Source organism: Notolepis coatsorum (genome assembly GCF_963971535.1).
Source record: "Notolepis coatsorum genome assembly, chromosome: 4".
NCBI lineage: Eukaryota > Metazoa > Chordata > Actinopteri > Aulopiformes > Paralepididae > Notolepis > Notolepis coatsorum.
Window position 1 is genome coordinate 149,679,442 of NC_140168.1, and position 23,325 is coordinate 149,702,766.

The following is a 23,325-nucleotide window of genomic DNA, read 5'->3' on the forward strand; positions in this document are numbered from 1 at the left end:
ATTGAATTATTATTATTAACATTTCACTATTCTTGTGTGTTTCAACACCTCACTAAGTGCACGCGCACAGACCACACCCAGCTTCTCGTTTGTAGTCTTCCCACCAGCATTGGGACACAATACTGTCAGACAAATAACAAGAATTAACTCATTTACAAGTTGTATTAAGTTTAGCAAATAAGGGAACAGATAAATAACATTTCAATGCAGTAAAAAAAGCAATATTTCGATATTTTGATTTTTACATTTTCGGGTTTTTGTCCACATATAAGCCGCACCGTTATATAAGCCGCAGGGTCGAAAAATGGGGAAAAAAGCGCGGCTTATAGTCCGAAAAGTACGGTAGCCTCTTTATTTTGCTCTCAGTGCACCAGATTGATGCATTTAACTTTAAAATGTAAAAAAAAATTAAAGTTCCGGACCCCCCTAGAGGCACAGCACCGCTGCTGAATTTTTTTTCAGGGGAAACACTGAGCTTCATGAAGGTTCACTGCAGCATTGTGTCTAGGTGGAACGTCTTACCTGCTACTTATCTACAGCTGTGCCGTTGCTTGATAAACGCACAACTTGGTAACCTAAACAAAGCCAGGACCCCTAACATTACTGCCCAAAACACACATGGAGATAATGCCCAACCACAGTCTGAATAAGTAAATGGTCATTTGTGTCTCATTCATTTCCTCTACATCCGTGGTTTTAGTATGCGACGTGAGAAGCGACACTAGCATAGCCGTAGGTTAGTAGCAACCATCTCTTCAGTCTGAGTTTGTAGTTTCTTGTAATCTTTGCCCATGGTAGTTGTAGTTCTCTCCTCCAGAGGGGTGTGCTTACTGCTGTGGTGTTCTCGTCTGTGTCCAGCATGCATTTCCTGTTTATAAACTGATGACATTGGGAATGGGGGTGATATGCGATGGTACTGAGATGGGGATGCTCAGGGGTGTAAAGTACTTGAGTAATTGTACTTCGTTACAATACTTAAGTACTGTTTTTGGAGATTTGTACTTTACTCTAGTATTATTAGGTTTGTATACTTGTACGTTTACTCAATTACATTTCAGAGAGAAAAAACATACTTTTTACTCTTTACATTTAAAATGCAGACCTACAAAGTATAAAGTACAAATCTTGCAGGTCCAACCATTTTAATTAGTATATTTGTTTCTCTGGCCGAACTTACTTTAACGTTATTAACACTTTCAGTGCCCATGATGTCATATGACGTTTTATCAGCCCAATGCCTGAATGCCCACGACGTGTATTAGTGTTTAATTTTTTTATTAACGATCCGATTTCATATTTCATCAACCGAGTCTCCCGTTGGTACAGCAGCTCCTCCAGCAGCTCAGAATGGAAAAAAGCGCCCCCTATCGTCTATCCCTGTGTAACTGCAGGTCAGTCGCCTGGGATCAGTCGATATGTAGAGGCGGAGCCAGCTGGCTCCTTGAGCTGGCAAGCTGTCTGCTCAACATGGAAGTCATCGCGGGATGGGAATCAGCCTGGAATATATATTCACAGTAGCCAATACTCAATCAATAAGCGTGATCGATTTTTGGAATGGCGATCAGGAATTGGAATGATCTTTTTGGAGAACATCTGATCTGAGGTAAGGAATCTATTTGACCAGTCTTGGGATAATCAGAGTTGTATTCGCTGAGATCTCAGCGTTTGCCCTATGTGTGATTAGGGCTGGGCGATATGGCCTAAATATGATATCACGATATTTTCTGACCTTTCGGCGATACACGATACGCATCACGATGTTTTTCTTTTTTTTCCCCAAACAATTCATTATGAGGCTTACCAAGACAGTATTTGAGTTTGCAAGCTAACATTAAAGACAAAATAAAATACCCATGCATTTAGCATTTTTATATTAGATTTAGATTATTGGATTATTAGATTATATATTGCATATATTTAGCAATGAGATATTATATGATTTAGATACGAAATATGATGAATTGAAAATGGGGGACCCCGATGTAAACAAGACGAAAGTCTTTCTCTGGTCTGCATCCTCCAGTCCACTGTTGACTGTTGTTGTATTGAGCTGTACTGTATTGTACCCATGCTGCAATCTGTTAATAACGTTTATATTCATTCAGTCGGCAAACAGAATCAGTTTGATTGACAGTCGCGTCTGCCAATTACGTCACATCGCTTGCACCCGCCCTGCTGTTCTTAGCACCAATCGGCAAGCGCGTATTAATTTTTTACTTCCGCTATTGGAGAGCTCAATGAAAACAACAATGGCAGCGGTAGCTCGCCGCGGCCGACTTTTACCTTTTAGCTCTGCAGAATGACTAAACGACTGGAGGCATAATGATTTTACTGTAACGGATGTTATAATAAAAGCATTTCCATACATCTGTCTGATTGAAAACGTTATTAACAGACCGCAGAATGGGCACAACGGAGTCAGCACGGGCTGAGATATGAACGGCTAATGCTTGCTATATCTAGGTCGACCTCGGTCGTTGCTATGTAAATACGCTGATGTTATTGAAAGTGTAACTATATAACGTCAATGCCACAAAACGAATGCCTTTGTTATCATAAGTAGTAACTTTTGATGCAGTAGTGTGTGTGGGGCGGCGCTGTTCAAAAGTGTCAACGTGTGGACCAGATTGACGCAACACAAGCCTCTTGGGCAAAACATCACGATATCCACGATACGTTTAAAAAGTGTATCGTTAATGAACTGTACCCGATATTTATATAATATCGTCATATCGCCCAGCCCTATGTGTGATGTGTATGTGTCTCTGTGTGCGCGATCGCTGATGAGGAAATCAGAGAATCGATTTTTCAGCTCTGGGCCCCAGCGTGCATACGTACACATATACTATCGATAATCTAGCGTTTATTTGAAAACGATTCATAAATAGGCAGAAAAATGACAGTTTTTGTGTATTCTAGAATATTCCAGTAAACGTCTTATCATGGAATATTTATATTTTCCTTGAAAACGAGGGCTTTTCAAAATGCTATAAAACGAAAATGAACCGATAAAAAAAACAATCCGCTTCGACAATGTTGACTGGAAAACGAGTCATTGATAAGCGACGGGCAGATTAGACACATAGCCATAATTTAAAACATAGATTAGGCGTTTTTAACGCTAACATTGAAGTGGATGGTGGGCATTCAACCGGTAAATCAAGGTTAAGCTTGGGCTCTGAAAGTGTTAATCCTGCGGCCGCACTTTATTTATAAAACAGCCAATCAAATCCCCATCAATGGAAAATTAACCCGCCCATACCCATGCTGATTGGTCCTTGTGCAAGACTAGAAAGCGGGGATCTTTGATTAAACACCTGCTATCAGAAGAATAGACTGTCAGAATTTATTTTTTTTACTTTACATTTTTAGTACTTAACTCTTTGAGCGCCACCAGCTTTCCCCATCTGTACCGTCTGGCGCCAGCGTTATTGACCATTTTAGCGATGTTTGCAGACCCATTGTGTGTTCTGTATTATAGCTATGGAGACAATAGTATGGCTCATTTGACAGGCATTGTTCATAGTCCATTACTGACTAATCAGTTCATTTCTACACACTGTAGTTTGTTACATGCTAAACATCGCCCCTTTCAAAAATAATCCAGTATTTTTTTCGTAGATTGCGAGATATGGTTGATCGCCTGAAACCCCAAATCAAAGGTATATACCATGTACACATGTGTCTTCACAAAATCATCAAGGGGGGGGGGGGGGTCGTTCTAACTAGAAACTGATCGTGTTTGTCGAGCATGTTTTTCGTCCGGTAAAACACGACACTGATCGTTACAAAAACATGTTTCAGGTTCGGTAAAATAGACATAGAATATATATACCTTACCTTAGCCAGAAGGTATTCCAAAAAGAATAATTCCCAGTTATTGCATCGCCATCACGATTACCCGTGTATATGTCTATACTCGTGTATACGGGAAATAGGCTTCAGGCAAAATAATCTCGAGGCGATCTCTCTGTCGCTCTGACTCCGAGGAGGAGGGGCCCTTGCAGGAAGAAAAAAAAAGAGAATAGGTGTATCCACACCAAGCTATTCCAGTTCAGAAGGTAGGTGATACTGCCACCTGGTGAGATTCGATCATCATTGCAATTTCAATGTAGGCAGATGAGCCAGGGAGACCTAGAGGGCTTTGGCTGACCGTATAGAACGGGGAACAAAGGAAAAAGATCAAAGGATCTAAAAACTAGATATTACGTTTTTGGCCGTCAAGCGTTGGCGGCGAAACGCGAGATATTACGTTTTGGATATTACGACCAATGAGTTAAGTACATTTAAAAGTAGAAACGTTTTTTTTTACTTTTACTCAAGTGTAGTTTTTAGCCAGATACTCTGACTTTTACTTGAGTAAGATTTTGAGACCGTACCCATACTTTCACTTAAGTATAATTTCTGGGTACTTTTTACACCCCGTCTGCGATGGTACTGAGATGTGTCTTGTGTCTTGTAATGTAGCCGACAGGTTGTCTGGAGTCGGCGGTCGTCCCTCAGAGTGTGTCTGTCGCGGTGGGAAGCCTGGGAAGCACGGTAAGACCATCACTCACCATCATGTGAGCCAGTCCCTCTTCATGTGAGCCAGTCCCTCTTCATGTGGGCCAGTCCCTCTTCATGCGGGCCAGTCCCTCTTCATGTGGGCCAGTCCCTCTTCATCTGGGCTACTCTTCAAGGCACCTGGATTCAATCCAGTCATGTTCTGTGTGTGTTGACCTGCCAATACTTTCATACCCAGATTTGTGCCTATTTCCAAATATGTATGTTCAGTTCATAGACTAAGGCCGTTCGTCACTTATGTAAACGTTTGGGTGAAACATGTTAGATTTATTTTTGGGCTGGCTGGAGCGGGGGAGGTCACCGGACCCGACCCGACCCTGGGCTCCAGAGAGTTGGGGTGAGGGGCTGGTTGGAGGCGGGGAGGTCACCCTGTGCATCTTTGTGTCTCTGCAGGAGTGGGAGCCGGAGAGCCACGACTGGTACTGCTTCGAGTGCCACCTGCCCGGCGACGTGCTGACGTGCGATGACTGCTTCCGCGTCTACCACCTCAAGTGCCTGTCGGAGGAGCACAAGCCCCGGGACAGCGGCTCCCACTGGCAGTGTGTCGTCTGCAGGGTAGGTGGTGTGTGTGTCAGGGTTTCCGTTAGAATTTTTTTTTGCCGGTCTGAGTGTCCGGTAGATTTCAATCTTCGTGCTGGATTTGCGAGAGCATGCAGCTGCAGAGCCGCAGAGCAGCGGTGTTTTCAGGTCCGGTCTGGGGACCGCTCAGCAGCGCCCCCCCCCCACCCAACAGCTGAATTGCCAATGGCTGAATTGGAGTATTGCACTGTGCGGGTTAGTAGCTTCTGTCTGATTGTCTGTACTGAGGGTAGTAGGGTTAGTAGCTTCTGTCTGATTGTCTGTACTGAGGTTAGTAGGGTTAGTAGCTTCTGTCTGTGTGTACTGAGGGTAGTAGGGTTAGTAGCTTCTGTCTGATTGTCTGTACTGAGGGTAGTAGGGTTAGTAGCTTCTGTCTGATTGTCTGTACTGAGGGTAGTAGGGTTAGTAGCTTCTGTCTGATAGTGTCTACTGAGGGCTTCAGACATGACCACTGCTTTACTCATTGAAAACCTGTCCCCCTCTTGTGTCGTCTTTATAATGAGAGGGAGTTTAGGGGTGTGTGTGTCTGTTAGGGCTGTCACTTTAACAAAAAATCTAATTTGAAATTCATTGCAGAATTGTAGACTAGTTCGAATTAGAATTTCGGTAAGAAAAGTCTAAGCTATTTTCAAAGTTTTGGCAACTTTTAATTTTGTTATCATGTTGTGTATGGTATCATTCTTTTCAGCACAGTCTCACCTATATGACCTGATCGTTTTTTGTTTTTTTAAATAATAATATTAAAGACAAAAAAAAATCTTTTTCAAATTAGAATTTCTGAATTTGAAAATAATGTGACCACTGTTAGATCCTGATCAATCTGGCCAGTATCACGTCTTCTTGTGTTATTATCTCTCCATCCAATTCCTCTGCGTTGTGTAATTTTAATGGTCCTGACGTCTCAGATACTGGCTGAATATAATCCTTATCTCTCCCCGTTAGTACGATCCGCAAACTATAATAATTCTCCACCTTCATAAGAATTCGACACTTTGACAACGTGAAATACCTTACAAGGAGAAGCGTGGTATATTTGATAAACAGGAGCCTCAGCTCAGATGTTAACAGATGGTATTGTCCTCGAAAAGTCTATTCTAATGATCTTTCGGTGTGTTCAGTCTATTGTCCCTCTGCTATTCAGTCCAATAGTGGTCAGGCCTGGTCGTCAGCCAAGACCATCCTCGTGGTAGCCGAAGCTAATGATGATGTGGCATCCTTCCTCCCCCCCCCCCCCCCCTCTGTGATAAGAGGAGAGAGTCTCTTGGTCTCTTCCCTCCTGTGGGATTCGTTTATTTTGGTCTGCCTCACACCCGGAAACACTGTTCGACTTATAGATCTTCGTCATAGCAACGATAGCCCCCGCCCCTCTCCTGGTCGTCATGCGACGCTGTCATGACAACTGCTAATAACCTTTCACACATTTCAAAACGTTTCTCTCTGTCAAAACCTCCATCGTGCTCTGCCTCTGTGCCCTGCGCTGCTCTGTTATCTTTGTTATGTTTTAGATCGGAATTCAAAACAAACACCCTCCTAACGCGGCCTGTGCCTGTGAAACCACTGGTTCACCACCGTCAATATCATCCCGTGGTGATAATGATATTACCCTCTTAAAGCGTCTCTTTATATCAGTCTATACACCAAATATACATAGAAAAAACACAGTTTTCTCTCACCACCCTAGTGTCTGTGTGTGCGCCCTGTTGTGGCTTGAATCCAGTGTGGTGGGATTATGGGGTTGGATGGGGGGGGGGGGCAAACTGTTTTCTTAACGCTCTACATCTGTCTGTCTGTCTGTCTGTCTGTCTGTCTGTCTGTCTGTCTGCAGGGCAGTAAAAAGAAGAACTTAAACAAGCAGGAGATGTGCAAATACCTGCGCTTTATCATCCAGCGTATGAAGGAGAGGGTGAGAACACACACTTGCTTACTAGCATGCATGTATATGGAAATAGTATACTGTATGGTGTAGTGTTGCACCATACACAGATACTAGAAAAGTATTGCGATACCCAGCTGTTAAAAGTGGTTCAATACTAATATTTTATTAGTATCAATACTTTTAGACTAATAACCTGATGCGTCGAAGTCTGCTATACGCGATTCTCCTTCTCTTTCTTGTGTATGTACATTTGCTATAGGCTACTCTTTTTTTACATTAATTAAGCTAACAATCCTGATTCCTGAGCCTATTTTGTTCAAAAGGAAGATATTGATTTACATATGTGTATATATATATCATCTTTTATATATATATTATATATAGTTCAAGTTTCTTTATTAGTTGTCATACAAAAATACAGAATACTTTTATATGAAATGCTTTTTTCTGTTTTGCTCCTGAGAGTGTGCTAGATAAAAATATGTGCTCAAGCACTAACATAGTGTGGAGTGGAGAGATAACACATAATAACAAATGGAGATTAGCTACAGTATATAGCTCAGTAGCTGTATCAATCATTCTATTATTTTTCATTATTGAAGTTTCAACAGCATCAAAATATGATTAATTAAAATCATTTTAGAAAGAATTTCTGATTGTTCTGTCATCTAATATTACATTACATTACTTTTGTTAGAGATATTTTAGGTTTTAGAACCTGTATCGTGATACTTAGGCTGGTACTCGGTATCAAAGTCAACATTTTGGTATTTTGACGTGATGTCACTAGTACAGTGTCTCATTATCCATACACGACTACCTGCAGATATGCAATTGAAATGAGGCTCTTAACACGCAACGGCCCTCTTGAGGACGATTTGCCTGCCGACGCCACTTTGGCGACCTCTAGCGGCTCGGTGTGTATATTATTTTATACAATATATATATATAGAATTAAAGCCCTATTTGTTGCCTGTCGATTGCCGTTTCAGGCGAGAAAATCCCCTGAGCCAGTCAGGTCTCTCCAGTCCTTCCTCGATCAACGACCCCGTAAAACAAACACCTTTTTATTTATTTATTTTCTTAATCTCTCAGCCCCCTCTCCTCCTTTTTTGTCTCTCTTGCGCATGTGCTCTCATTACACCGCTCTTCCCCTCTTCTTGCATCCCTCCCTCCCTCTCTAACCCCCCTCCCCCTCTACAAACGGTGCTATTATGTCATTATTCACCCCCTCCTCTCTCTCTCTCTCTCTCTCTCTTTCTCTCAGGCAATGGACTTGAACAAGAAGGGCAAGGATACTAAACATCCGATGTACAAACGGCTCATCCACACAGCATTGGACGTGTCCAACATCCAAGAGGTAACCACTGCCCCCCCCAACTCTTCCTCCATCATGGTCCTGCACCTGATACATTTCAAATGAATGAATGAAAACGTTTATTTAAAATGGACACCACAGCTACATTGGACCAGTCACAGTGGACAGACCAGATGTGTTGTTTGCGTGTTTATAGCACGAGTGCTAGTTTTCAACACCCGTCACAAATCAGAACAAATAGTTACCAGAACAAGAGTCCATGATCAAAACAACAAAACCAGTCCGCGTCTACACATGTGAGCACTGCTGCTTTGATTTCAACCATACTTTGAGTCCATTGCACTCCAGTTTTAAGCCAATAGGCAGAGAGTTCCATAAGTTTTCCCCTTTAATGGAGAAGGCAGACTTATAAACCCTTTGCTGAAAGGCCTCCGTCTTCATTAGTATATATTTGTTTAACCTTTTGTTAATCCAGATTGGCTGGTCATTTAAAGGACATATTGTGCAACTTTGTACCAATTTCATACGACTTCATTGAATCTGCGTTAGTTCAGTTGTAATTACCAATGGACCACATTTATATTTATATTATATTTATAGTGCTATTAACCAAAGCGCTTTACAACTTATGCCTCACATTCACACACCGACGGCAGAGGCAACATGCAAGGTGCCAACCTGTTCATCCGGAGCAGTTGGGGGTTAAGTGCTGGTTCGTATGATTTCGGGACGATGTAGTGATGATTCTCTCTTCTGACCAATCAGTGGTCTGCAATGTTTCACGTCACTTTTTGGTATCGCTTCTACCCGCTCGGAACCTCGACAAAGCAGGTACTAAAAAAAAGTACCCAGCCGGTACCATCCGCAAATTCCGGCAATGGTCGAGTAGGTACAGTACCATGCAGCATTTTTAACGACAAGGTTGCGATGCTATTGCTGTATGTAAGTTATATTTGATCTGCAATTACTAGTCTGAAAGTTGGATTGGAATTTCGTTCAACAGTAGAGGCTCGCACACCACTGATAGATGTACGATAATTATTGTATTTGTACGATAAAAGTAGCTCCCCCCTCTATACAGTGTGTCTAGGACCCCCCCCCCATCTTGTGTTATCGTTCAACTTCAAACTAGTTTATTTTCCTTTCGGAACTTCATTTGTGCAGTGGTTAAAAGACACCATACAGTCACAATACATAGACGTCACTATAAAAAAACACCAACTACATTAAAACTACAGTAAAAAACACCACTATAAATACTATGGGCAGTCCGGCTTCCACCAGACCTAGGCGTTCAGCAGTCTGATGGAGGTAGGCACGAAGCTAACTAAGCCCCTTTATGTCTTGATCGTTATGTCAAGACTAGGGATGGGAATTGATAAGATTTTATCGATCCGATTCCATTATTGATTCCCTTATCGATTCCTAATAAATTTATAATTTAAATAAATAAATTGGAAATGCAACAGAACTAAGCTGGTTAGAATAACAACATGCAACTTGACATTTCTGATTGTCATTTATTGTTGAGCCCCCATGTAGAAAAAAAAAAGATAACTATACAAATGGTCGCAATTTCGAGCCCTTACAAATTTTGTGACTGCTCGGTGACACTCGTTCACCTTTTCCTGAGTCATTTTACCCCGCTGTGCTAGCGTGAAATGATTTTCCTGGGGTGCGTGAGAACCACTAGCTGCAGCCTCAGTCTATTGTCGTCATCTAAAATGGATGAAATGGGAGAATATTTATACAGTGAAAGCTTTCGTTTTTCATTTAGGTTTTCCTAGTCAAGGAATCAAATAGTCTGCTATGGCTGCATGCGTGGCGCTAACATTATTGTTTTAAAATGCGCAACTAGGGGTGCCCGAGTGGCGCACCGCATAAAGCACTACGGTGCAATACGGCCGGCCCGGGTTCGACTCCTGGACCGGTGATCTTTGCCGAATGTCTTCCCTGGTCTATCTCCCATTCCTCCTCTCTCTCTCTCTCTCTACCGGACTGCCCGGTAGCAAAAATCAATAAAAACCTACAAAAACATAACTTCTTAAATTATGGCTATGTGTGTAATATGGCCGTCGCTTATCAATGACTTGTTTGCAGTCAACATTGTCGAAACGGATTGTTTTTTAATCTCTTCATTTCCGTTTTATACCATTTTGATAAACTCGTTTTTTGAAACTTTCAGGAAAATATTAAGATTTTTACTGGAATATTCTGGAATACACAAAAACGTTGTAATTTTTCGGCCTATTTATGAATCGTTTTCAAATAAACGCTAGATTATCGATAGTATATGTGTACTTATGCACGCTATAGAAGCGGGCTGAAAAATCGAGTATCCATTTCCTGATCAGCACACGCACGCACACACACACATAGGGCACACGTTGATATCTCTGAGAAAAAAGCTCTGATTATCCTAAGACTGGTAAAATAGATTCCTTACCTCAGATCAGATGTTCTCCAAAAAAATCATTCCAGTTCCTGATCGCCATTCCAAATATCGATCGCGTTTATTGATCCAACACTGGGTGGTCGAAACACAGATTCCACGCTGTTCTGAGGCTCAACAATGAATCCGATCGTCTCGGGTGACTTGCCTGAGAAGTAAAATGTGGAAGCAGGATTTATTTCCCCCCATGCGTTTCATTCAGTCTAATCCAAAGGGGTGCAGTACCACAGGGAGAGACGATAGGGGGCGGTATTTTCCCAATGGAGCTCAGAGAGTTTGCAGTGGTAACGTGAGGCTAGATTGATGAAATATGAATGGAAATCGCACAAAAAAAAAGAGAGATCTCTCGTCGTTGGCACTCAACAGTCGGCATGAACAAACGAGAAATCTCGTCGTTGGCACTCAAAGTGTTAACACATTGTCCGCCATGCATTGTACCCATCCTTGGGCCCAGTCTGCCAGTGCTGTAACCCTATGGAGATGTTTACCTTCTTTGCAGGGCTATAACATTCATACATTGTCGTGTTAATACCGTCGTGAATATAAGTATGTTTTTAAGGTTTTCTGCAGTAATTCCTAAAACGCAAGTTATAGGCCCTGACGCATATGATAGATTATCGATTGGCGTTTCTTTCCTATACACGCTATATTAAAAAATTCAAATTATATGATCGGTATACATTATGCTTCATCATGCATGAAGGAAAGGGGGGGGGGGGTCGTTTATAATTCCTTGATCGTCAGTAGCGTCTTTTTTTTACTATGGGTTGATACGTTGATCAGATGGATTGCCGCGAAATAAATAAACAATCTGGCTGAAAATAACGTTAGATTCCTCTTACCGTTCGCAGATGAGACTGGAGAAAAAAATATTCCAATTATTTGACGTCTATCTGCTAGATCCATTTCCCGTTTGTATGATGCAATAAACGCCGAAATCATATTGATTATTGCGTTTCAAAAGCGATCCCAATGCACTCGAGTGTGTATCTAGATCCACGCTACAAGATATTACTGCCGGAGGATTCTCCCAGATGCACTGAGCGCCACTTCCGGTTTGGCGTGGAGTGTAACTCGCCCGACATCCACCAGGTGGCGGTATTGAGGCGTTGCAATTAGGGCTGGGCGATATGGCCAAAAGCGTTATCGCGATAAAATTATTTTCATATAACTCGATATCGATAATTATCGTCGATATAATTTCTGTCAAGTTTAATTAACTTCTTATGCCCGATGCCGATGGACGGGCTATTAATAGACTTGTTTTGCTGCTGCGAATGTCTCGAGTTGATGTCGTCATCAGTCCGCGCATGTTAGCAGTTAGCCAGAGCAAGCGGTGAATCCCATGACAATGTACTAACTATTACCCTAAAATACTCCGTTCCGCCCCAATACATTGCAACAACGTCCACCGCATACCCCACACTACTCTAACCGTGGCCTCAGAATTCACGCCACACACCCACTCGGCACGTAAACTATAAAATAGCGGCGTGCAAGCTAATTATCCTAGCCAGCCTTGTTTCCAATGTACTAACTAGCACCCTAAAATACTCCGTTCCGCCCCAATACATTGCAACGACGTCCACCGCATACCCCACACTACTCTAACCGTGGCCTCAGAATTCACGCCACACACCCACTCGGCACGTAAACTATAAAATAGCGGCGTGCAAGCTAATTATCCTAGCCAGCCTTGTTTCCAATGTACTAACTAGCACCCTAAAATACTCCGTTCCGCCCCAATACATTGCAACGACGTCCACCGCATACCCCACACTACTCTAACCGTGGCCTCAGAATTCACGCCACACACCCACTCCGCACGTAAACTATAAAATAGCGGCGTGCAAGCTAATTATCCTAGCCAGCCTTGTTGACTACTAGAGTCCTACCTCTCTACCCAGAGGTGCACCGCGGGTCTCCCTCACTGTCGGCCATCTCCTTCACTGATTGGTTGTTAGTGCATGTGCTCATATCCAAGCTTGGAAAATCAATATCGAAACTTTGCGACCACGTTTCATGTTTATTTCGAGGAAATAATTTATCGCGATAGTTATCGTTATCGTTTTATCGCCCAGCCCTAGTTGCAATATCAGAACAGGGTCCAGCTGCGTCCCGGAGGGAGGCTGGATGAATTATGAATGCCATGGCGAAAAAATTAAATATTGATCCCAAAAACGAGTTAACTCGTTCCTGGCGCACAACGCATGGCGGGCAATAACGAGTATACTCGTTTTTGGCGCACAATGTGTTAAAGGTTCATGCTTCGCCCCATCTCTGGCTGACATCACCATTGTGATACATGATGGTTAGGCCTTTGTGTTTTCCTCAGTGAGGGATTCTCTTTTGTCGGTCAGCAGCGTTTTGTACTTGCTGATGCTTCTCTCTGTATAATTATTTTTTAAGTTTAAATATCAACATTATCTGGCCATCCTCAGTAAATGGTAAATACTATCAAACTTGCCAAAGACCAGAGTTGGGACCGGCACCCGCGCACACACAGAAAGGGAGAATGGCTTATATGAACTATCCAGTTCATATATCCACTTATATCAACTATCCAGTTAGTTTTTATAGTGTTAACGTTTGGCTACTTGAAAGAGAGAGAGAGAGAGAGAGACTGAGACTTGTTACGCGCAACGCTAGTCAGTCTCGGAGTTGTCTCAGAATGGATTTGGTAGCTTTTTTCTGCGTCTCCGTAGACCGTGCCGCACCACCGTTTTAAAGTCTTAGTGAAGATTGATTTATATGAAAACCGATTTATGTATCATTTTAGCTAGCTCACCAACGTTACTGTGCTTAAAGCAAACTTTAAAAAAAATAAATTCTTTAATTTAATTTTTTAAATAAATCTTTTTATTATTTTTTCTGGCGGGGTGTCCCGTTGGCGTGGCGGGCTGCCCTGCCAAGGCAATGGTAGGGGAAACACTGCTCCCCCCTGTCACTCTCTCTCCCCTGTCTCTCTCTCTCCCCCTGTCACACTCCCTCTCTCTCACCCTGTCACTCTCCCTCTCTCTCTGTCACTCTCTCCCCTGTCCCCCTGTCTCTCTCTCTCCCCCTGTCACTCTCTCTCCCCCTGTCACTCTCTCTCCCCTGTCTCCCTCTCTCTCTCGCTCTCTCTCCCCTGTCTCCCTCTCTCTCCCCTGGCACTCTCTCTCACTCTCTCTCCCCCTGTCACTCTCTCTCCCCTGGCCCTCTCTCTATCTCTCTCTCTCTCTCCCTCTGTCTTGGGCATCCCCATGAATGAGGTTAGTTCAGTACACGGTCTGCGTAAGGGCACGTGAGAGAAGCCTGGGTGGTTGTGTCTGGGGGTGGGGGGGGGGGGGTAGGGAGTATTTCCCCCTCTCCCAGCGCCGGGGTCAGTGAGGTCGCCGCTAGGCTGTGGTCACTGGTGCATCGTGTCATGGTTCTGCCAAATAGGCCGGAAAACTGCCAAGCCACTGGCCCTGGCCCCCTGTGTGTGTGGTTTTATGCTATTTGTATGGCCAATATACTAGTGTGTGTTGTACCCTGCCCTCTCCGGGCCCCCTGTACCGTTTTCTGTGACTACTCGAGCATCACACACACACACACACACACACACACACACACACACACACACACACACACACACACACACACACACACACACACACACACACACACACACATATATACACACACACACATATACACACACGTACACACACGCACCTCTGCCCAGCATATGAATAGACTTCTTTGTGCTCTCCCCCCTCTTTTCTCTCCTTCTCTCTAAATCTCCACTCCTCTCTCTCTCTCTCCCCACTCCTCTCTCCCCCCACTCCTCTCTCCCCCCACTCCTCTCTCCCACTCTCCACTCATCTCTCTCTCTCCACTCCTCTCCCTCCACTCATCTCTCTCCACTCATCTCTCTCTCCCTCTCCCCACTCCTCTCTCTCTCTCTCTCTCTCTCTCTCTCTCTCTCCCTCTCCCTATCCCTATCCACTCCTCTCACTCTCCCTCTCCACTCATCTCTCTCTCTCCCTCTCCACTCATCTCTCTCTCCCCCTCTCCACTCATCTCTCTCTCCCCCTCTCCACTCATCTCTCTCTCCCCACTCCTCTCTCACTCTCCCTCTCCACTCATATCTCTCTCTCCCTCTCTCCACTCATCTCTCTCCCTCTCCACTCCTCTCTCTCTTCACTCTTCACTCACTCCCCTCTCTCACTCTCCCTCTCTCACTCCCCTCTCTCTCTCTCCCTCTCCACTCATCTCTCTCTCCCTCTCCACTCCTCTCTCTCTCCACTCTTCTCTCACTCCACTCCTCTCTCACTCCTCTCCTCTCTCACTCCTCTCTCACTCTCTCTCCCCACTCTCTCTGTGTTTCAGAACTTGACAGAAGGGAAGTACAAGAGTTTTGATGAGTTCAAGGCAGACGCCCAGCTGATAGTTCACAACACAGCCATTTTGTTTGGAGGTGGGTATGTGTTTTAAATAAGTGTCTTGACACAGTGTCTGCACACGTCTTGATCTACAGCAGCTTCCCTCCCGCTTAGCCCACAGTGGGGACGTCTTACCCCTTTCACTGCCGCCCTACCAAACATTTAACCCTTTCACTGCGACAATACACAGAAGGTTAACCCTTTCACTGCCGCACAACAGCAGGTTAACCCTTTCACTGCAACACTACAGAAGGTTAACCCTTTACTATCACACTACCAATGGTTACCGTCGGTAGTGTGATAGTAAAGGGTTAACCTTCTGTAGTGTGGCAGTGAAAGGGTTAAGGGGGCGTTTCACACGTAAGTTTGTTTTGAAATGGTCCAAATCAAAAGTGAACCTTTTATTGTAGTTTTTATTGGTGTGGTTATCGCGGTTCGCACAAGGTCCTTGAAGTGCTTAAAGTGCTTGATTTGTTACAAGAAAAATGCAAGGCCTGGAATTCCTTAAACAGCCCATTTTTTAACAAGGTGCTTAAAAAGTCCTTGAAATTCAAATCAACCATTCGCATTGAATGTTTTGTTCATCCATGATCAAATTGTTCTGAATCAAGAAATTGTTATTTTTTTTATCTGTTTTATTAATAAAACAGACGAGTCGCTGTCTCGCTCGCTCCAACTGCTTTTCCTCATTTCTTTGCGTGTGATGCTCTAGCTTGCTCTAGCTGGCAAGCAGGCCAAGAAGATGCTTAAAAAAAACAGCATTTAAAAGTGAATTGTAACCTTCGAGTGACATCCTTGAAAATAAGAAATAGTGCTTGGAAAAGTACGCCCAAAAAAATCCTTAGTTTGGTCACTGGATGAAACTGAGTCAGATAGAATTTTTCAAACATCTTTATGTTAAAAGATTTATTCGATTTTAGTATTGGGGAAATTCTCAGATACAATACCCTGTTTTATCATGGCATATAAGTGTATATGTATATACAAACTATGATTGCACTTATTATACTTTGTATTGTATAATTGTATTGGTTTTGTTTGATGCTTGACGCCATTGAAAATGAGGGCTTTCCCTCGATGAATCTTTGAGTTTAAATAAAGTTTGAATAAATCTGTATATATATATATCCCTACCCAATATATCTCTGAAGTAATTGTAGACACTGAGGTAGTTATTACACACACTATATTTTATCAAAGAGCAACATCAACTTGTTAATTTTCTGACATTAACACGATATATATATTTTTCTGGTGGTTGCAGTACACAGTGACCAGGCTGAGATTGCACGGTTGCTCTACAGTGACACATGCCATGAGGTACGTCGCTCTTCCTCCTAAAGATGAATTGTCTTCTAGTGTCCAGGTATAGGGAAGGCCTGTTAGTGTACAGGTATAGGGAAGGCTTCTAGTGTACAGGTATAGGGAAGGCCTCTAGTGTACAGGTATAGGGAAGGCCTCTAGTGTACAGGTATAGGGAAGGCCTGTTAGTGTACAGGTATAGGGAAGGCCTGTTAGTGTACAGGTATAGGGAAGGCCTCTAGTGTACAGGTATAGGGAAGGCCTCTAGTGTACAGGTATAGGGAAGGCCTGTTAGTGTACAGGTATAGGGAAGGCCTGTTAGTGTACAGGTATAGGGAAGGCTTCTAGTGTACAGGTATAGGGAAGGCCTCTAGTGTACAGGTATAGGGAAGGCCTGTTAGTGTACAGGTAGCGTCTAGTTTTTTACCAACGGATTTCCAGTTCCGCGATCTGATTGGCCACTGACGTTTTGGTGCGATCTGATTGGCCACTGACGTTTCTGGTCATGTAACATGTGCGCCCAATCGCGTGACGCGCCCATTTCCGCCTCGAACAGCTGCAAACTACCTAATGCCTAGTTTATCACTGGTTAAGCTTAGGCGACTCTTTCGAAGTTGGTTAAGGTTAGAGTTTGGAATCAGGGCTGGTGTTCTATCGCCCTGCTCTAAGACAAACTCTAACCTTAACCAACTTCGAAAGAGTGCCTAAGCTTAGCCGGCGATAGAAACAGGCGTCACACGATTGGCGTGACCAGAAACGTCAGTGGCCAATCAGATCGCAGAACGCGGAACTGGAAATCGGTTGGTAAAAGTAATCCGGCGTCCAGGTATAGCGAAGGCTTCTAGTGTACAGGTATAGGGAAGGCCTGTTAGTGTACAGGTATAGGGAAGGCCTGTTAGTGTACAGGTATAGGGAAGGCCTGTTAGTGTCCAGGTATAGGGAAGGCCTGTTAGTGTACAGGTATAGGGAAGGCTTCTAGTGTACAGGTATAGGGAAGGCCTGTTAGTGTACAGGTATAGGGAAGGCCTGTTAGTGTACAGGTATAGGGAAGGCTTCTAGTGTACAGGTATAGGGAAGGCCTCTAGTGTACAGGTATAGGGAAGGCTTCTAGTGTACAGGTATAGGGAAGGCCTGTTAGTGTACAGGTATAGGGAAGGCCTGTTAGTGTACAGGTATAGGGAAGGCCTGTTAGTGTACAGGTATAGGGAAGGCCTGTTAGTGTACAGGTATAGGGAAGGCCTGTTAGTGTCCAGGTATAGGGAAGGCCTGTTAGTGTACAGGTATAGGGAAGGCCTGTTAGTGTACAGGTATAGGGAAGGCCTGTTAGTGTACAGGTATAGGGAAGGCCTGTTAGTGTACAGGTATAGGGAAGGCCTGTTAGTGTACAGGTATAGGGAAGGCCTGTTAGTGTACAGGTATAGGGAAGGCCTGTTAGTGTACAGGTATAGGGAAGGCTTCTAGTGTACAGGTATAGGGAAGGCCTGTTAGTGTACAGGTATAGGGAAGGCCTGTTAGTGTACAGGTATAGGGAAGGCTTCTAGTGTACAGGTATAGGGAAGGCCTGTTAGTGTACAGGTATAGGGAAGGCCTGTTAGTGTACAGGTATAGGGAAGGCCTGTTAGTGTACAGGTATAGGGAAGGCCTGTTAGTGTACAGGTATAGGGAAGGCTTCTAGTGTACAGGTATAGGGAAGGCCTGTTAGTGTACAGGTATAGGGAAGGCCTGTTAGTGTACAGGTATAGGGAAGGCTTCTAGTGTACAGGTATAGGGAAGGCCTGTTAGTGTACAGGTATAGGGAAGGCCTGTTAGTGTCCAGGTACCGTCTATGCTTTTACCAATGCGTTCGTGTTCCCGTTTTGCGCTCTGATTGGCCAGGTCATGTGACATTTGCGCCAATCGTGGGACGGCAAGTTCTGCGCCTATTTCTGGGTCGAACAGCCTGCAAACTACCTAACGCCTAGATTATCACTGGTTAAGCTTAGGCGACTCTTTTGAAGTTGGTTAGAGTTTGGAATCAGGGCAGGCGTTCTATTGCCATGCTCTAAGACAAACTCTAACCTTAACCAACTTCGAAAGAGCGCCTAAGCTTAACCAGTGTAGAAACTTGCGGTCCCACGATTGGGCGTACATGTCACATGACTTGGCCAATCAGAGACGCGGAAACACGAACGCATTGGTAAAAGCAATCAGGCGTCCAGGTATAGGGAAGGCTTCTAGTGTACAGCTATAGGGAAGGCCTGTTAGTGTACAGGTATAGGGAAGGCCTGTTAGTGTCCAGGTATAGGGAAGGCATGTTAGTGTCCAGGTATAGGGAAGACCTGTTAGTGTCCAGGTATAGGGAAGACCTGTTAGTGTCCAATCTGAGAGGTTTTGCCTGACTTCTATCAGCATGTGACTTGCAACACCAGAGGCGGTAACATTTTAGACCACTGTTACACGCAATTCAAGGGTGGATACAAGGCTCATTCTGCTAGTGGCTTTGGAAAATCGGATCACGCGGCCATCTTTCTTTCACCAAAATATAAACAAAGAATCAAGAGCGTCCCGGTAGTCTCGCGAGAGGTGCAGAAATGGGATGTGGAGTCAGAGGAGACGCTCCAAGCTGCGCTTGAATGCACAGACTGGAGTGTATTCCGTGACACAGATAACATTAATGTCTACACAGAGACAGTGCTGGACTTTGTTCGTACTTTGGTGGAAGAAACAATCCCCACTACCACAATTAAAGTTTACCCAAATCAAAAACCCTGGGTAGACAAATCCGTCCGTGAAGCTCTGAAAGCGCGCACCACAGCATACAACGACGGCCTGGTGGCAGGCAACATGAATGACCACAAGGTGGCGCGATACAACGTAAGGAGGACAGTAATAGAGGCAAAACGGCGCTACAGGGATAAAATTGAACTCCAGTTTGAACAGGCTGACTCCAGAGCTATGTGGCAGGGCCTCAAAACGATGACAGACTACAAAGGCACCTCCCTCAAACTGAGCAGTGACATCTCCTTAGCAAATTATCTCAATACCTTTTATGCGAGGTTTGAGGCTGGTAATAACAACACCAGCCCACAAACCACGGCAATGGGGGGGGGGGGGGGGGGGTCTGCTGATGGAGACGCAGTGTTCAGGGTAACAGAGCATGAGGTGAGGCGGACCTTTAAAAAAGTGAATATCAGGAAGGCAGCAGGACCGGACGGCATCCCCGGCCGCGTCCTAAAAGTCTGTGCCGACCAACTGGCCCCGGTTTCACTGACATATTTAACCTGTCCTTAGAACAGGCTGTCATCCCCACCTGCCTGAAGAAGTCCACTATTATCCCTGTACCTAAAAAATCCAAGCCTGCTTGCCTCAACGACTACCGCCCTGTAGCTCTCGCCTCCATAGCCATGAAGTGCTTTGAGAAGCTAGTAAAGGGCCACATCTGCTCCTCCCTCCCCATCAACCTGGACCCCCTGCAATTTGCATACCGCCCCAACAGGTCCACGGAGGACGCCATAGCCCATGTGCTGCACACAGCAGCATCACACCTGGACAAGAGGTAGGGGAACTATGTGAGAATGCTATTCATCGACTACAGCTCGGCATTCAATACCATAGTCCCCTCCAAACTCATAGCCAAGCTCAGGGACCTGGGCTTGAACTATGACCTCTGCCAGTGTGTCTTGGACTTCCTGACGGGCAGACCCCAGGTGGTGAGAGCAGGCAACTGCACCTCCTCATCCATCACCCTCAACATAGGGGCCCCCCAGGGCTGTGTTCTGAGTCCCCTCCTCTACTCCCTGTACACACGACTGTGTGGCTCAGCGGAGTAACAACACAATCATCAAATTTGCTGACGACACAGTAGTGGTGGGCCTGATCTCTGCAAACGACGAGAGGGCCTACCTGGAAGAGGTCAAGGTCCTGGCGGGATGGTGCCAGGAAAACAGCCTCTCCCTGAACGTCAGCAAAACAAAGGAGATGATTGTGGACTTCAGGAGGTCGGGGGTCAAGGACTACAGCCCCCTCAGCATCAACGGGGCACCGGTTGAGATAGTGAACAGCTTTAAGTACCTCGGAGCCCACATATCCGAGGACTTGACATGGACCACACACATTGACAGTGTTGTAAAGAAGGCACAACAACGCCTCTACTTCCTCAGGCGCCTAAGGAAGTTCCAAGTCAGTCAGAAGATCCTTAAGAACTTCTACTCATGTACAATAGAGAGCATCCTGACTGGCAACATCACCTCCTGGTTTGGGAATAGCACTGCACAAGACCGAAGCAGACTACAAAGAGTGACACGTTCAGCCGAACGCACAATTGGAGGGGGGCTCCCCACCCTCCAGAACATTTACAACAAGCGGTGCAGGGGTAAGGCTAAGAGAATCATTAAGGACTCCAGCCACCCGAACAACTGCCTCTTTGAACTGCTGCGGTCAGGCAAGCGATACCGGAGTCTCAAGGCGAGCACAGAAAGACTCAGAAGAAGCTTCTATCCCCAGGCCATCAGGCTGCTCAACGAACAATAAACACTATACAACAACCACCAAATGCACACAGCACACACATCCACACGCACACACTCACTTTAAACAAACAACACAATGCAGCACCCACTCTCCACACTTTAGATCACCTAAACACACTTTATATTTATTGATAAAGGATTTGCACTACAACTCATACACCTTACTGTAAATTGTACCTAAATTGTACCTTATCCCATTTCTGCTTTGCACTATATAGTATTGTATATTAGTACACTGCATAGTATATTGTATATTATATGGTAACTCAGTTACGTCTATTCCATCAAACGTCTATTCCATCGAACATTGTACATATGTCTATACTGAACACTGTGACCTCATTTTTTACTTCTAATTTACATGCTATACTATGTTATTTCATACTTATCTTGTCTAGCACAGTCTCTGGAGCGTAACAGTAAGAAGCATTTTGTATAAAAGTATTCTGTACTTCTGTATGACAACTATTAAAGAAACTTGAAACTTGAAACTTGAACTTGGTATAGGGAAGGCCTGTTAGTGTACAGGTATAGGGAAGGCTTCTAGTGTACAGGTAACGTGAGCTAACGTTAGCTGCTAGCCACAATGCTATACTGTTATAATGGCGCATCCCTATCGCGTTAGCATGTAAGCTAACAAAATCGGCGATCTTTTTGTGAGACTAAACTATCCACTCTTGGTGGTCAATTGTGTTGATGTTAGTTTTGTTTCATCAACAAATGAGAGGCAGAACACACAGTGAATGTATCCGTTTTGTTTATTGCACTTTCTTTGCTGAAAAATAAAGCTACATTGGCTAATGGCTCACGGAGGCATTTAAAGATGGTGGCTTGTTGATTTTTTTGCAGGAAGTGTATTGGCACATCCAAGGTAACTACCTCCCCGTGCATGCTCAGTGCTGAATTCGAGACGCGATCCGTTGCGGTCTGACCACGCCTCGTTCTGACTAAACGAAAGTGCTCAGGTCGCAAAACAAATGTCTAACTCGCCTGCCACTACGTTGCGCTCTGGAAAGCGAAACTGATCTTTAAAACGAAACGAAAACACCCTGTGTGTAACCGACGCCTTAGTGTACAGGTATAGGGAAGGCCTGTTAGTGTCCAGGTATAGGGAAGGCCTGTTAGTGTACAGGTATAGGGAAGGCCTGTTAGTGTACAGGTATAGGGAAGGCTTCTAGTGTACAGGTATAGGGAAGGCCTGTTAGTGTCCAGGTATAGGGAAGGCTTCTAGTGTACAGGTATAGGGAAGGCCTGTTAGTGTACAGGTATAGGGAAGGCCTGTTAGTGTCCAGGTATAGGGAAGGCCTGTTAGTGTCCAGGTATAGGGAAGGCCTGTTATTGTACAGGTATAGGGAAGGCCTGTTAGTGTACAGGTATAGGGAAGGCTTCTAGTGTACAGGTATAGGGAAGGCCTGTTAGTGTACAGGTATAGGGAAGGCCTGTTAGTGTCCAGGTATAGCGAAGGCTTCTAGTGTACAGGTATAGGGAAGGCCTGTTAGTGTACAGGTATAGGGAAGGCCTGTTAGTGTACAGGTATAGGGAAGGCTTCTAGTGTACAGGTATAGGGAAGGCTTCTAGTGTACAGGTATAGGGAAGGCCTGTTAGTGTACAGGTATAGGGAAGGCCTGTCGAGTGCAGCTAACGCAACCGTAATGGGTTTGCTACTTATGCTAGCTAGCTGTTAGCAGAGATGGTCCGAAGCAGCCCTCTGCAGACTAAGTAATTTGACATCAGAACAGATTTATTCACAACACGTATTCATTGTTATTAAAGACTCCGGTGACTCCTGTTTTTTTGCGTAAATCACAGCTTATTATGTGATTTACACATTAAAAGACTTGTGTCTTGACAGCCCTGGTATCTACACATTAGACTGGTATCTACATATCAAAACTGAGATGCCACCCTTGCATGATTTGTACCGTGAACACAAAACATCTGGTCATGCACCGTCTTCTCTTCTCTTCCCCTTTTCACCTCCTCTCTCCTTGCCTCTACCTCCTCGCCTCGCCATTCCTCCCTCTACTTCAGTTGAACGAGTTACTGCTGTGCAAGAACTGTTTCTACCTGTCCAACGCCCGTCCTGACGACTGGTTCTGTTACCCCTGTGTGAGTTACCCTCAGTCCCTGCAGCCTGGGGCTTCTCTTGCTTTGGATCATGTTACTGTTTTGTTCTCATCAGATGTTGTACCTTATTGGTCTGAATATAACGAGACCCTGATTGATTATAAGATGACCCATCCCCAGATCAAATCTCGTTTTTATAAAGAAAATACGTACAGCAAAGCTGAACAGAATGTACCGGTAATACTAACACATTG

The 23,325-nt window shown here is 44.5% G+C and overlaps 1 protein-coding gene across 1 annotated transcript in view; it reads left to right on the top strand.

The window, feature by feature from the left end:
* zmynd11 (zinc finger, MYND-type containing 11) overlaps window positions 1–23,325 on the top strand; it is a 162,261-nt gene that overhangs the window by 42,116 nt on the left and 96,820 nt on the right. The window contains exons 4-10 of the mRNA XM_084313668.1: window positions 4,468–4,539; window positions 4,957–5,118; window positions 6,968–7,045; window positions 8,286–8,378; window positions 15,142–15,229; window positions 16,459–16,514; window positions 23,036–23,113. Coding sequence (XP_084169794.1) covers window positions 4,468–4,539; window positions 4,957–5,118; window positions 6,968–7,045; window positions 8,286–8,378; window positions 15,142–15,229; window positions 16,459–16,514; window positions 23,036–23,113 — 627 coding nt within the window. The remainder of the gene's footprint in view (window positions 1–4,467; window positions 4,540–4,956; window positions 5,119–6,967; window positions 7,046–8,285; window positions 8,379–15,141; window positions 15,230–16,458; window positions 16,515–23,035; window positions 23,114–23,325) is intronic.